Below are 14738 nucleotides of genomic sequence, written 5' to 3' on the forward strand. Positions count from 1 at the left end.
TAATGTGGAGGTAGATGTGGAGAAATATTAATTATGGGATTGGATTCTGATATTACAGAAAAGACTTCACTGCATATGCAAATGTTTGCTTCGCACAGTTCGGCGATCGAGTTAAGCACTGGACTACTATGAACGAGCCAAATGTATTTGTACTCGGGGGTTATGATATTGGATTCCTTCCACCGTCACGATGTTCAGCACCATTTGGTGTTAACTGCTCGAGGGGTGACTCCACAACGGAACCATACCTGGCAATTCATAATTTCTTGCTATCTCATGCATCGGCTGCTGCATTGTACAAGCAAACCTACCAGCACAAGCAGTGTGGGTTTATAGGCATCAATGTATTTTCCTATTGGTTTATTCCTCGAACGGAAACCCATCAAGACCAAGCTGCTGCTCAAAGAGCTATGGACTTCTACTTCAGTTGGTGAGTGCGCTTGATTAGTTGTCTTAAGTCGATCATTACAACTAGTAGATAATCGATATCGAATTGATGTATGGTGACTGTCGTCAGGGTGGTGCATCCTTTGGTGTATGGAGAGTATCCTGGAGTAATGAAAAAAAATGCAGGCTCTAGACTTCCGACGTTCACCAGTGCTGAGTCTGCACTGGTCAAGGGATCCTTCGACTTCATCGGACTCAATTACTATAACACATTGTATGCCGATGACAACTCTGCCGCCCTGAACCTTCAAACAAGAGACTATGTTGCTGATTCGGCAATCAAGATTTCTCGTATGATGATTTTTACATTCTGCTTCTTTTTCTTTAGATATTCGTTTTCGTTAATTTTGTGTATATATACCTTGTAAATGTGTCTATCACTAATTAGATATGCATGCATGCATGCAGCTCTGGATCAGGATAGATCAACGTTTGAGGTACGTACGTATGAGCAATTCTTCAGTAACTAATTAATTAGTTATAGTTCTGTTGACTGATGCATATATAACAAAGTTGCTTGGATGGATTCCTCAGTATCCGATAACACCTTGGGGTATGGAAGAACTGTTGGAATATATCAAACAAAACTACGGCAATCCTCTCTTATACATCCACGAAAATGGTAACTAATTGATACAATTTTCTCTGTCTTGTTGATCGTAGTATGTATTGGTTATACGGATTTCAAATCTTTGATGGATGGATGTATGTGCAGGACAACGAACTCGACGCAATTCATCGTTAGAGGATTGGTCCAGAATCGAATATTTGCACGGACACATTCACAGTTTGCTTAATGTTATTAGGTATGCACCTGCGTACATCCATCTCTAACTAGCTTGTTTAGCCTGTACTAATATATTACTTTTAATTGTTCTACGTTTATGATGATCTATAAGCGATGGAATTTATCTTCTCTTAAGTTTTGTTAGATTTTTGGTTAATTACTGATGTCGATAACCAAACAAATTTGATGTGCATGAAACTAGGAATGGATCAAATGCCAGAGGCTATTTTACCTGGTCTTTCTTGGATACACTGGAGCTTTTGGATGGCTTAGAATCAAGCTACGGCCTTTACTACATCGATGTGGATGATCCAGATTTAAAAAGACAGCCTAAACTCTCTGCTCATTGGTACTCAAAGTTTCTAAAGAATAAAAACTTCACTCCACGTTCAGATCCTGATGCTGATCAACATTATTTCTTTCAGTAATAGATTGTCCTGTTGTTAATCAGATCCATGTAGATACGTTTGAAGTTTAAATTGTACACTATATATGTAAGCATTATCTAACGAATCTAACCTAAATAAAGAATGAACAACTTATCTTACATGCACTTTGCGTTGTTCCTTTTCAGCTAAAATCAGATCATCAAAATCTGTTTTTTCGTGTGTGTGTGTGTGTGTGAAGTGTCGAGGTTCCATTTAAACAGAAGGCATGGAAAGCTTTTCCAATTTATTTTTTGAGTAGGTATAAGCAGACCTTTTCCTACAGATTGCTGTGCACAAGAAGCAGGTGCAGCAAGGAAGCAACAATGGAAGAAAAGGAAAGGCGTGCACTGGTGTTTTATATTTCCTTCCCACATCAAGATTTGGCGTGCCCCGTCCCTCAAGAAAGGGACCAAATTAACAAAGCGTGGCTTATAATCTGCACCAAATTAGCATATATACTTCCATTTCATTGACCATCCTCTCCCTTCCATTTTCTATTTTGCTATGTCTCTATAAACATCACGAAGTAGACCGTATTCCGTATTTAAATTCAATCATTGTTTTGTCTAAACTTTAAGGTAGCTTACATCACATTCGAATTAAAACAATAGTGTTTCGGAGACGGATACTCGTTTTATGATCAGACGAGCTTGAGACTAATTCGAGCTCTAATATGTGTTTGTGTCATTTGCCTGTTACTTGAGGAAAAATGAATTTCCATATCACTATAATACATGCATGGATTGAATCTGAAAGAACTTGTTGGTTGGTTGGGTGAACTAAGACCCTAATTCAAGCATATATTTCCTTTCGATTCAGGCAATTGACCAAGCATTTCATCACTATATATCAAGCAGCTGTAAAGTGAATGTATAGCTAGAATTAATATGCACCAAAGCCAAAAACACAAGTGTGCGTTGATGGTTGAATTGGATTGGATTGAACCAAGAAAAAAGAAAAACACTACTTGTTGGAATCAACCAAACGTAAAACGCGCAACTTTTTCTGGTGAGGTGTGAGCGGGAGATCCTCTTGTTTATTGTTTCCGATGGTGCTTAAGTGGACTAGCAGCATTATTGTATCCACCCAAATGTTCATTATGCGTTTGGATTATGCTGAATAATGATAATAATAATGATCATCTTCAACACTCCTTGGCCGTAATCTCAACTTACATGGCGTCCAGTTCTCACTGCTTTCTTTGAAGTTTTAGTGAGGGATCTGGATTCTCTGTTTAGATTTAAGTTGTTTGGATTTGTTTAGATGTCTTATAACTATTAGATATGAAGTAAGAATAAAATAAGGATGACATGGTGGTCTTAGATTGTACTCAATCCAATAGTTAGAAGTCATCCAAGCAAGTCCAAGCAACATAAATCCAAGTAAAGAAATGTTAACTCAAATGTTTTAGCTCTTTATCTAGGGTTTTGATGACCAATCCTGGCAAAGTGAGCAACGATGAAATTAGTGGGTTAGTATTGAAAAAAAAAATCCAGGTATCTCTATAAAAAAAAGTTTGTATCTAGTTATATTTGATATTTTTCTAGCGGAGCTTGTTTTAAATCAAAATGTTAAACTAGCGGCCCAATATTATTTGATATAGCGTCATAGTCACCTCTTAATAAGTGGGAGGTTGTGAGTTCGACTCACAAAATTGTAATATTTACCTGATCAAAAAAAAAATCAAAATGTTAAACTAAATTAAACCAATTAAATTGAAATTTCAACTTTCTTATGTTATAATAATATTACGAGTACATACAAACTAAGATTGGAGTTCACTCATGTTCCTTCAGAGCTGAAGAAGCGGCAGCACCTCTCGGATCTACTTGCTTAGGGCACCTCTCGGATCTACTTGCTTAGGGCACCTCCGGCTTCGTTCTTTAGGGGGCTAGTGTTGGCATGGTCTTCTCGCGGTGACACGTTCCTACGGGCCGGGATCAGAGTTACCATTCTTGAAATTCTAAGTTGTGACTCATCAAGTTGTTAACGAAGGCGTTGTTCTCATACACGGTGGTGTGCCAAGTGTTGTTTTTTTTTTCCAGCGATGGTATACCTACACCATTGATTTGAACGCTCTACGATGGCATTTCAGTCGTTAAGTGTCAACTAACGTCATTAGGGTGTGGCCGTAAAACTCGAGGTTGCCGAAGGAAGAGGTGGTTGTTCTCCAGATTTGCACTTCTTGCACGGAGGCACCATGGTTTCACGGCCGTACAAACCACCGAATTGAATTAAAGGTAGAAGCTGTCAGTGCCGACCAAATTCAGGTGTGAGGGAGGAAAGAGAGAGTTAGGCCTCAGTTTGATGAGCTACAGTTTTGTGGTCTTCTGGACTAGGATGTTGAGATCCCCTATCTTTTTCTTCCCGATGCATTGGCGGACATGTACTCCATAAAGGTCTCTAGGCCTCATGTCGATGTTTTATGTTCTTTTGTTTACCATGTATATGTTATTTGCTTTTTAGTGTATGTTGTCCACCTTTTTTGACATAGTTTGTGTGTCTTTCCTTTTCAGTTTCAAGTTGTAATTGAATAAAGAGCTTTGCTCTTAATTTTGCTTTACCTCCAATGTTAGAGGCCAAGAATCCTCCCCATCTTGCAATACCAGTTCATCCGAAGCTCTCCAGATTCAGCACCTCACCCAACGCCACCACATGTTGTGGTACAACATTCATGACCCCTTCTTCCTAGAATGCCGCCTATATACACTCATTGTTGGGTTTTGGTTCTAGTCCCTACATCACCGACAGCTCCGCAAGCTTTAACTTTTCCAATTGGTGAGTGAATAATTGATCACACAAAATTAAGGTCTCTTTGGTGGGCCCATAGAAGAACTCAATGCTAGCTAGTAACCCAATGCCAAAATTAAGGTCTCTTAGAGCAACTCCAACAAATGAGTCAAATCCTTGTTGGCAGCCCAACAGCTATTTTTGACTACCCACTAACCTCTCCAATGAAAGAGCCAAATCCACCGTGGATTTGACTATAACTGGGATTGTGTCAAGTTTGACACAGAAGGGGAGACGAGCCATTTATTATTTTATCATTGATTCTCTCTCTTTCGTCTCTCTCTCTGCTCTCTCTTCTTCATTCATACTACTTCTCTTTTTCTTTTTTTTGTTTCTGCATCTTCTGGGTTTCTGGGTTTGTGACCACTGAGATTTGGAGAAAGAATCGATGGCTTGATTTTGGTTTGGGATTTTGATCGGGCTTGGATTCACTGGCTCGATTTCGGGCAGTAATGAACTTCTAAAATTCATCATTTGTTGCCCAGAAAACAAAGTACAGATACTATGAAGAACAAGAAGAAGAAGAGCGAAGATAAATGACAATGGACTTTTGTTTGCAACCAAAGAGGACTTCACCGATAGATCAGAAAAGACTAAAAGAAAAATAAAACTAGTTTTCTTTTTATTTATTTATTGTAAAATATTTTGAAAAATAATAAAATAATAGTTAAGAATGACATATCCATTGGAGTAAAATTTTGTCAAAAATGACATTGCCATGTCACAAGTCAAATTTGAATTTAACACGAGTAAAAAGACAACTTCATTGGAGTTGCTTAGATGTTTTGGGCACTTAAATTGGGTTGGGCCTCAAACGAAGTCTGGTCTCTATAATTGTTATGGGGGGCACCCAAACCGATCGGAGTCATCGTTCCGTCCTGTCACCGTATCATCTCGTCGTTAGCGTTCTTCTATACTCTGATCAAATTCTTCGCCTTCGTTAGCCTTGCACGCCTCCCAATACTTAGGCCAAGGGTTAGGGTGAAACACCACACCCCTATGATGATCTTCATCGTTGTCAACAATTACCCCTCTTCATTGATCTCCATCAACTCCAACATTGAAACCTACCGCCACGAGAACGAATCCAAAATCAATTTCGGTCATGGATGAAAAACTTTTAGCCTCGCTCTACTAGGTCGGACCCGACCCAATTCACCCTTCCTTGTCAAGCAACCAACACACAAGCTCTCATGCCCATAAGCCAAGTCTAGATCTGCATGGAAGGTTTGCATGATCCTTTGTTTGATGTAAGGGTCAATTCTCGTGGGTTGGTGAGATGCCTCCAAATGTGGAGACGAAAGGTAATCGAAAGAAAGACCGGAGATGGCCTCCTTGATAGAGAGGAGGTCTAAAACGACCACCTTGATAGAGAGGAGGGCTAAGTTACCCACCTTGATAGCTCCCTTCCGCCAAAGCGGCTAGGGTTGAGAGAGACCATTCATGTGCCCTATGTCAAATTATAAATAAGAATACAAGAAGAAAGTAGACGAGCTATTGACATCCTTACTCAGAAAAGAAAAAGAAAAATTCAGCTTTTTAAGTTAGGGTGTGACATGAATATTTTAGAATTCCATAATGAAAGGAAAAAGAACCGTTGAAAAGGATGAAAAAAATGGAAGGATAGCGGGTGTAAGGGAATGAGTGATCTAAAATTGTAAGATTAGAAAGATTGGAGGAAATTAGGCAAGAAAAGAAAAGAAAAACAAAAAATCAAATCATACATGCAACCACGATAGTGCTGGCATATTAGAAAATCCTAAAACCAAGTTATTTTCCAATTTGGCCAGTCAAACCATTCCTCAATAATAGTTGTTGTTGCTTCGGTGGGCTCTGCTTATTGAGAAATCAACAATCCATGTTCATTTGCCTCATCTGAAGAGGATATATGTATAAAATGGATCTTGCCTGCTCCAAACTAGGTCAAACTCAACTTTGATGGCTCAATGTCAGACAATTCTGCTGCTACTGGTTTTATTCTAAGAAATTCTGATTGTAATCCTTTTGTGGCTGGTGCTCGGTGTCTACATTCGTCGAACGTTACTATTTCAGAGTGCCTTGTCCTTAAAGAAGGTCTTGGCTGCTAAGAGATTCAACCACAAGAAGCTGCTCGTCGAAGGGGCTTTGTTGTTGGTTCCATTGCCCACTGGAGAATCAAACCAATTCTTCGTGATATCTTGCACCTAATTTGGTGGTTTGACATCATTTCCCATGTCTTTCGTAAAGCAAATTTCATGGCATATACTCTTGTAAATACAGGCTCTCCAGTGCCTAAGCATTTGAATCGATAACTTCTCTCTGCAAGCTTTCAGTTAGATTCTTTTCAATTTGGTTGCTCTCGGGCCTTTTCGTTGTGATTTTCTTTTTCTACTCAAAAATAAAAATAAAAAAAGCTCGAGAGCATAGATCTATCATAAAGAGATGAAAGAGAGATGAAAGTAGTAATTTTACTGTGAACACCTGAACTTTCACCCTCTAGCTTTGTGTTAACCTGTTATACATCTCCATCGAACTTCAAAATTTATTACGTTATGTCTACAAATTCTCTCTAATTCGACGGCAGCCGACATTAGGTTTTGGTGCCAGATGGGAATTCCTTATGCCTATTTAGTCTCTTGAATGTGGTTCGGTCGAGTGTGGACAGAAGGATTCAAGATTTGTTGGTTTGTGCAGGTTCTTAGGATGCTCGTCCTTGTTTTTTTGAGAGTTGTGGTGGTGGGGGTCGTCAAAGGCTTTCATGCTCTTATCAGCGACATGGCTACTTTTAGTCGCGAGACTATGCGTGCTTGATCGAACCTAGGTGTTGCGTGGCCGGGAGGGTATGCAACATTTCGTGGAGGCTTGGCATGGCCGTGGGTCTTGATTGCAGCATCACGGTGATGGAGGCAGATGGTGGTGGAGGTGGGATAAGATAACGAGTCATCTTCTGCTAGGCTTGGAGCACACTGTTTTAGGTTGTTTGAGTTCCACAATGGGGTAGGGCTTGTTATTTGGGTCTTAACCTTTTCTAACCTTTTGAGGATCTAGGGGTCTTTACCCATTATAGTGTTCTAGTCTTTCAACCATAGTCTAGACAATTATTTGATTACAAGTTATTTCTGTTAAATTCTAGGTTCTGTTAGTTGTACGCCAATTGATGTCTCTACACAACTAATTTTACCTTCTATAAGGATTTGATATAGATAGTTTAAGGTCATTTGTATTTAGACTCTTTTTTACACGTATTTACAAAGAGGTTTACCTGTCAGGTGTAAAAGTTTGTGTCACGTATGTTTTTAGTTGTAAGACAACATTTGATGTAAGCACCTTCTAGTCATATATAATTATGAAGTTATCTATTTTCTTAAAAATAATATATATATATATATATATATATATTACATTATGTCTTTTTTTTATTACATTATTCTTAAATTTTTTTTATTACATTATGTCATTATCTCCGTGTATATATCACCATCTCAAAATAGACCAAACATTCACCTCATTGATGGTTACATTTTTTTACCCCATGGCTCATACAAAATCTAACCAAACAACTTGTGAGGTGAACACTGAAACTGGTCAGATCTGAATCTAGATATGGTGAGATCATATGATATATATTGCCATATTCCTTGAAACAAACTGGAAAATTTGGAACCATATAAGATATTTCTTCCTTGTTCCGCAAAACCAACACAAGTAAAGTTACACAAATGCTCCACCGTCCAAATCATTGCTCCCTCACCCACACCATTCATTGGTTCTGAAGCCCCCTTTGATTTTGGGTAAAATTCTCAACACAAAGCAGTGAAACAGACTTCACCAACAAGCAAAGTAACCGAAACACAAAAGAAATGTATTGTCCCTCCTTCCCAGATGAGGACACTGTCGGGAAATTATGGATGGCTCGAGGACAATATCGGCATTTGACATGGAAATGGATATTCATATTTTTACAGAAGGAAATTTGAAAAATCCCGTGAGAATGATAAAGGAAGGAGCAATCGAGTCGTTGTGGGGGCAAGAGAAGGTAGAGAAAATCGAGAAAGGAAAACAAAAGAAAACAAAAGTTGCTAAAGCCATTTGATTTCAGCCAGAGAACCCAGAATTTTTTAATTTTTTTTTGCATTTCTATTATTAATTTAAAAAAAACAAAACCCAAATTTTGTTATTAATATAATTCTGTGTAGAAGAGAAGGTGGTGCTGGTGCCATCCGGTTCTTCTCCCACCCATCTCTCTCTCTCATCTTCTCTCTCTCCCTCTCTGGCTTTCTCCTTCAAACCCATTTCTCATTTCATCCAAAATCTGAGAAACCCAACTCGTTCTATGACAATCTGCCATTGATTTCTTTGGCCATGAGGAGGGGACGCGGAGCCGCCACTGCGGCTGCCAGAGGAAATGGGTCGCCGGCCGAGCCCAATGGAGCCAGACCCATTAAAGAGGTGAAGTACCGGGGCGTCAGGAAAAGACCGTGGGGAAAATACGCGGCGGAGATCCGAGACCCGTATAAGAAGAGCCGGGTCTGGCTTGGTACCTTCGAGTCCGCCGAGGACGCGGCTCGGGCCTACGACGCCGCCGCCCGGGTCCTCCGCGGACCCAAAGCCAAGACCAATTTCCCGACCTACTCCAGCCATTTCTGTTACAACAACCCGACGGATCCCAACTTCGACGGCAAGTTGTTCGGGTCGGGTTACGGGTTTCAAGACGATAACCAAATGGGTCCCGCCAGACCTGCGTCGAGCAGCTTGAGCTCCACCGTGGAGTCGTTTAGCGGGCCGCGGCCGGCGCCGCAGCGGTCGACGACGATCGTTGCGGCGGAGTCGTCGCGGCGGAAGCAGCCGCGGACGCCGCCGATGGATCCGGAGGATTGCCACAGCGACTGCGACTCGTCGTCCTCGGTGGTTGAGGACGACGGGGAGTTCGCGGCGTCGTCGTCGTTTCGGAAGCCGCTGGAGTTTGATCTTAATTTCCCACCGTTGGATGAGGTCGACGCGGCAGGAGGAGGTGACGGTCATGATCTTGGCTGGACGGCTCTGTGCCTCTGATTACTGATGATGACGATTATTTGATGAGCAAGATGATCAATGATTCCAATACACTTCTTCCCAAAAAACACACTTCAAACATCCTTGGTTAATTTTCGCTTCTTTTTCCTTTTCTTGTTAGATAAGATGAAAATGATCTTATTTCTCTGTATTATGGCATTGTGTTTGATGAGAATGACCTTTTTATTTTTCTCATTTTTAGAGTAGAAACAGATTATCATGAGGATCTTGATGTTGTTGTTGTCAATGTTATGTATTAGGGTTTGTAAAATGTGGGATCTGGGTTTCTCCAATCTCCCTAGTTTGTTGTTCACAAAGTTACATAAAGGCTTATCTAATGAGGAAATGAAGATTTGAGGCTTTTCTCCTGTTCTGATTTGGGTACACCTTTATGCTCTTATTCAGCTTTCAGTTCCTTTCATAGCAACTTATGTGAAGGATGTAATGTGGCTCAATTTGCATGGGCGGCCTAGGTAGTGGAAGAGCATATAAAGCATATAGCTTGCAGTCCCTTGCACCCTTCATCAATTGAAGAAATTTCATTGACTTGTGATTTTAGGCATCAGAGTGCATGAGATGTTCTCCATTGCTTTGAATCTTTGATAAGAGGAAGATGGAATGTGGTCAACAATTGCATGCAATGACCACTTTGGAAGTTTGAACTTGGACTTAGAAGAGGAACCCCCATATGCCATATTGATATAGGGGTAAGATTGGTTGGTGGGACATTATTGTCACTCCAATTCTTTCTTTTGGCCCCAATGCCATTCCCATTCCCCTGAATGCTGCTTTTCTCTGAAAATGGTTTTTATTTTGTTGGGTGTGGTGTAGGTGGGAATTGTGATGCCGTGATGGTTCAAGTTGGAAGTGGAAGGAGACTCCCAAGAAGATGCACTTGTCCTAGCGTGCATGTAAGATTTCATATTGGATTTTTTTAAGGATGGCATCTTTGAGAGTTCAGAAAAATGTGACTGGAGTGGAGTGGTGATTGAGGCAGCAGCTACGGCCAGCTGGGTAAGTAACGTGGATTTCATGGCTAGTTCATTCTCTAGCCTACGGTATGTACTATACAATACAAGCAGTAGAAGACATTGTTCTTGTTTCTTTCGTTTCGGACTCATTTGTTTTTGTAGGCTTGGCAAATTTGGATTTCAGGCCGCTTTCTCTAATAGGCAGAAGTTGTCGTAACGCCGATTCTTGCCCATGAGCAAGAATCGGAAAGACATCGCCCATAAGCAAGAATCGGAATGACATTCTTCGACCCATCCTACAGAAACATGCCGTTCTCTCGTGAATGACATATACAGTATGTTTTTCCCAATGGTCTCGTGCGAGCAAAATAAGTGTATAAACAGAATGGTTACTCTGTTCTACAAACTCTTAAATACATGCAAACCTAACATTCCCATCTTCTACCATTTTCTTCATTGCCCATAAATTTCGATAAATCGGTTGGTTGGTACCAGTTTCTTCAATCGATTTGGTTTCACAGAACAATGCTGGGCCTATGAGTTATCAAATGAAGGCTATATCGACTGCAATGCTAACAGAGGCCGCCACCTACTGAAAATATGACAATGCATTTACTTTGTGTCCCCTCCTTCTCTGAGTAATGAACTAGTACAGCTACTTTGTAAGGGTACAAGCTCAGCCTTGTGTCTTCAGCTTAATTGCTAGAAGAAAAGAAAAGAAAACGAAAAAGAGAAAACAGAGGGAACGAGAAACCAGTGTCAGCCTTCAACACTAGGAGTGTTTTCTACGGTACGTAGAGCGGTAAGTTGGACTGAAACGAAACAAAATGAAAAAAAAAATTCAAATTATTGTTTTTAGCAAAATTTTTGATTTTGTTTCACTAAATCAAGAAATGTTTCGTATAAATCTCCTAACTAAAAGTCATTTATCACCTTGACACATCATATTAAAAAAATTAGTTACAACATTAGTTCTCATTTGTTCTTAAAGTGGTAATTGAGTCCTCCAAGTTGTAATATGAGTCATTAAAGTTGTAACAACTTTTTTTAATCACTTTGAGGTTTGAGGACTCAATTACCACTTTAAGCATACATTTTACCACTTTGAGGTTTGAGGACACATGATTATTAATGTTATAACTACAAAATTTTACAACTTTAAAGACTAGTTTGAGGACTCAATTTACAAAGTTGACACATCAAATCATTCACATGTATTAACACATTGTAAAATTTTTCCAAATCAAGCTTGATAAGATAATTCGTCACGGTAATATTAAAACGTTATATTGGTCCCCTTAATTGTTTGTGAGTTTTTTTTTTTTATAAACAAATAAATGTTATGTATTTACACGAGGGCATTGAGTCAATGTCAGAAAACCTGAGCCCCCATATGTACAAATTGTCATGCCTTTTCAAAATAACCAGAGAGACAATTCCTTAGCAAATCTATCTTTCTTCTTCCTCTCAAATTGGTTGCTGCACTTGTATACACCAAGGCGGAGGCGTGGCGCATATCCAATTTCTTCTGTCATGGCATGTATATATGCCCCTTGGAGCTTTGATCAAAGTGGAATGTGCCCAATAGCGCACATAGTGATGCAACAAGGGATTGAACACCCTTTAGTTGTCTATCTTTTCGATTGCATGTCTCTCTCTTTTAACTGGTTTACAAGGTTAATTTCTTGACATAAGACTTCATACGATCGAGCTTCTCCCTTTCGAAGGTGGTTTGAGTTATGTGATTATTGTTTTGAATTAGGAATGAGGAATCTATCCATGTTAGATCTTGTTGCCAGCTAGTTGCTCTGTTCTCATGGCGGCTCTCTTCAACATTGCTGGTTGTTAATTTGTTATATATGCTGAACTGTGTGCTTGCTTGGTTTTGGGCCCGTTGTGGTTTTCTTTTATTTGGGCTATTGTCGTATGCTTTGTCTTTTTCAAGAGCCCAATTAGATCATTTGTGTAATATATAGTTTTGTTAGAAAAAAAAATTGGCTTAGATTAGAGTCATTTAGAATTCTACATAAAAAAGGTGAAGAGTTAACCTTAGGTTATAAGAAATGACATCACACAAACTAATGCCAACTTTTGTACATGTAAATTAAATCTCCATACCCATCTTCACTTGATGGCTGTAGTGGTGACCTAGGAATCGTGTGCAGACCGATACGCACAACAAGTTTCTCTATGAGTTCTTGCCAAAAGAACAAACTAGGTAATGGAATCCTCCGGATCATATTATTAATAAATTTTGATACTTATGTGACTAATGTGAGGCAGAATGTTGATAGTCAACTCTGTTGTTACTTCTCTGAGACCTGCTTCAGTTCTCATTGCAGAAGCTACAACTCTCATGGTCTCTTCATATACTACTCGGCGGGGCATCACAAACTTTTTCAAAGTTTTAGTTGAAGAAGATTCTAATGCACTTAATTATGCATTGCATTCTCAAGAAGGTAGATATTCCTTATCGGAGGTAGATATTTGGAGCTATTTTTGAAGCTCAGAATCGTTCATACTGTAGTTTGACATGATTGCCTCTCTCTTTATGTGTTGCATACATTCTATCTAGATCGGATGAGTGGAGATCGAGTACTTTGAAGTTTCTCTTAGTAATATGTGTTCTTGAATTGTTTTGCATATGTTCTTCAATTGTTTTCCTAATCATACTCTTTCCTGCTTTGAATGGCTAAAAAAATTTACTGATCAAATAGACAAAGAAAGTATACTATTTTTTTAGGTAATTCCCACTCGGCTGTGGATTGGTCTTAAATGGCTGCTCTAACAAAATTAGGGGGGTTTAAGAATTCGACTTGCTCATATTTTCAATCGAGCAGCACTTGCTAAATTAGGCTGGAAAATTCTCACACAACCTTCAAATTGGTGGGTCCAGCTTGTCACGAACAAATATCTTAAACATGACCACTTTCTTGCTATGCATAAACAAACTTCTCATTTGTTTGCTTGGAAAAATATTCTGGCCGGACTCGTGATATTCTCATTGATGGGATGCGATGAATTATTGGTGATGGTACATCAGTTTTATTTTGGAAATTCAATTGGTTACTGCATTTTCCTCTACAACAAGTTATTCCTACTCATACTAGGAATAGCATAGATTTGGATGTTCTTGTCAGCCATTTCATTTTGAATGGCACTTGGAATATTCCGTTGTTGCAACAGACTGTGCCTCTAGATCTTTTTCATAAAATCATGGTTGTACCTCTCCCGTTCCTCAGCTAGATCTTTTTATTTGGGGTCCTTCCCCGTTAGGCAGTTTTACTATCAGTTCTGCTAGTTGGATGCTTCAAAGCTCCATAACTCCTCGTTCAAATGCTTCTTATTTACATCAAATTTGAAAATTAAAGTTACCCCTAAAGTTCAGATTTTTTCATGGGTTATGTTTCGTAACAGACTGAAAACTGGCCAAACTCTCGCCATTTGTAATTTAAATGTTCCAGCTCACCGCCCCTTTAGCCAATCTCACATTGAAATAATTGATCATCAGTTTATTCAATGTTATTTCGCTCAAAATGTGTGGGAATTGTCACATTTAAATGTTAGACCGCCTTCTAGTGAATCTCTCACATACTGGTTGAAAGCTTTATTCTCTCATTCTGATGCTTCTCTTATGCAGCTGGCATTGATGATTACTTGGTCCATCTGGCATACACAGAATCATTTTATTTTCCGTCAAATTCAAGCTTCTAGTTCTCAATGTTATTTCTGTGCTACTTCTTTCCTCAACAATTACCTTACTGCGAATATCACTTATCATCATCCAAAGTCTTCAAGACTTCATCTAATCAAATGGCATCCACCTAACTACGGTTTCATTAAAAATAAATTTTGATGCTTCGGTCCAAACTAATCAGGCTGCTATTGGGTTTGTGTTCCAAGATGCTAATGGTTATCTATTGACGGTAGCTGCTAGGCATATTGGAGACACTTCGGTACTGATGGTTGAGGCTACGGCTCTTAAGGAAGCTTTACACACAACATTGTTGTAGAGATTCTCTCATGTGTTGGTGGAAGGAGACTCCAAGATTCTGATCGACTGTCTTAATGGGAAGGCTTCTACTCCATGGTGCGTTCATTCTCTCATTCGTGATATTTTGTGCCTTGCGTCCCAGTTTTAAGCTTGTTACTTCAGGCATGTTCATCGTGAAACAAATTTCGTGACAGACATGTTGGGCATTAGGGCGTCATCTCATTTAGTTTGGTTTTATTGGTTACCCCTTTTTGTGTACTCAATATTCCATTTGGATTAGATAGAAGCCT

At 39.4% G+C, this 14738-nt stretch overlaps 2 protein-coding genes across 2 annotated transcripts in view; both read left to right on the top strand.

Annotated features, from left to right (window-relative positions):
- LOC101291030 (beta-glucosidase 11-like) overlaps window positions 1-1781 on the top strand; it is a 4736-nt gene extending 2955 nt beyond the window's left edge. Inside the window, exons 7-12 of the mRNA XM_004294358.1 lie at window positions 59-430; window positions 518-738; window positions 856-884; window positions 982-1069; window positions 1163-1253; window positions 1437-1781. Coding sequence (XP_004294406.1) covers window positions 59-430; window positions 518-738; window positions 856-884; window positions 982-1069; window positions 1163-1253; window positions 1437-1662 — 1027 coding nt within the window. The 3' untranslated portion in view covers window positions 1663-1781. The remainder of the gene's footprint in view (window positions 1-58; window positions 431-517; window positions 739-855; window positions 885-981; window positions 1070-1162; window positions 1254-1436) is intronic.
- A 6875-nt stretch (window positions 1782-8656) lies between these two features.
- On the top strand, window positions 8657-9992 carry LOC101298399 (ethylene-responsive transcription factor 7-like). The gene has a single exon (XM_004294384.1). The coding sequence runs from the start codon at window positions 8794-8796 to the stop codon at window positions 9481-9483; it is 690 nt and encodes a 229-aa protein (XP_004294432.1). The 5' UTR covers window positions 8657-8793; the 3' UTR covers window positions 9484-9992.
- The last annotated feature ends 4746 nt before the right edge of the window (window positions 9993-14738 follow it).

Source organism: Fragaria vesca, linkage group LG3, assembly GCF_000184155.1.
Source record: "Fragaria vesca subsp. vesca linkage group LG3, FraVesHawaii_1.0, whole genome shotgun sequence".
NCBI lineage: Eukaryota > Viridiplantae > Streptophyta > Magnoliopsida > Rosales > Rosaceae > Fragaria > Fragaria vesca.

Coding starts and splice junctions, on each gene's coding strand:
- LOC101298399 (XM_004294384.1), top strand. CDS start 8,794: ATGAGGAGGGGACGCGGAGCCGCCACTGCGGCTGCCAGAGGAAATGGG.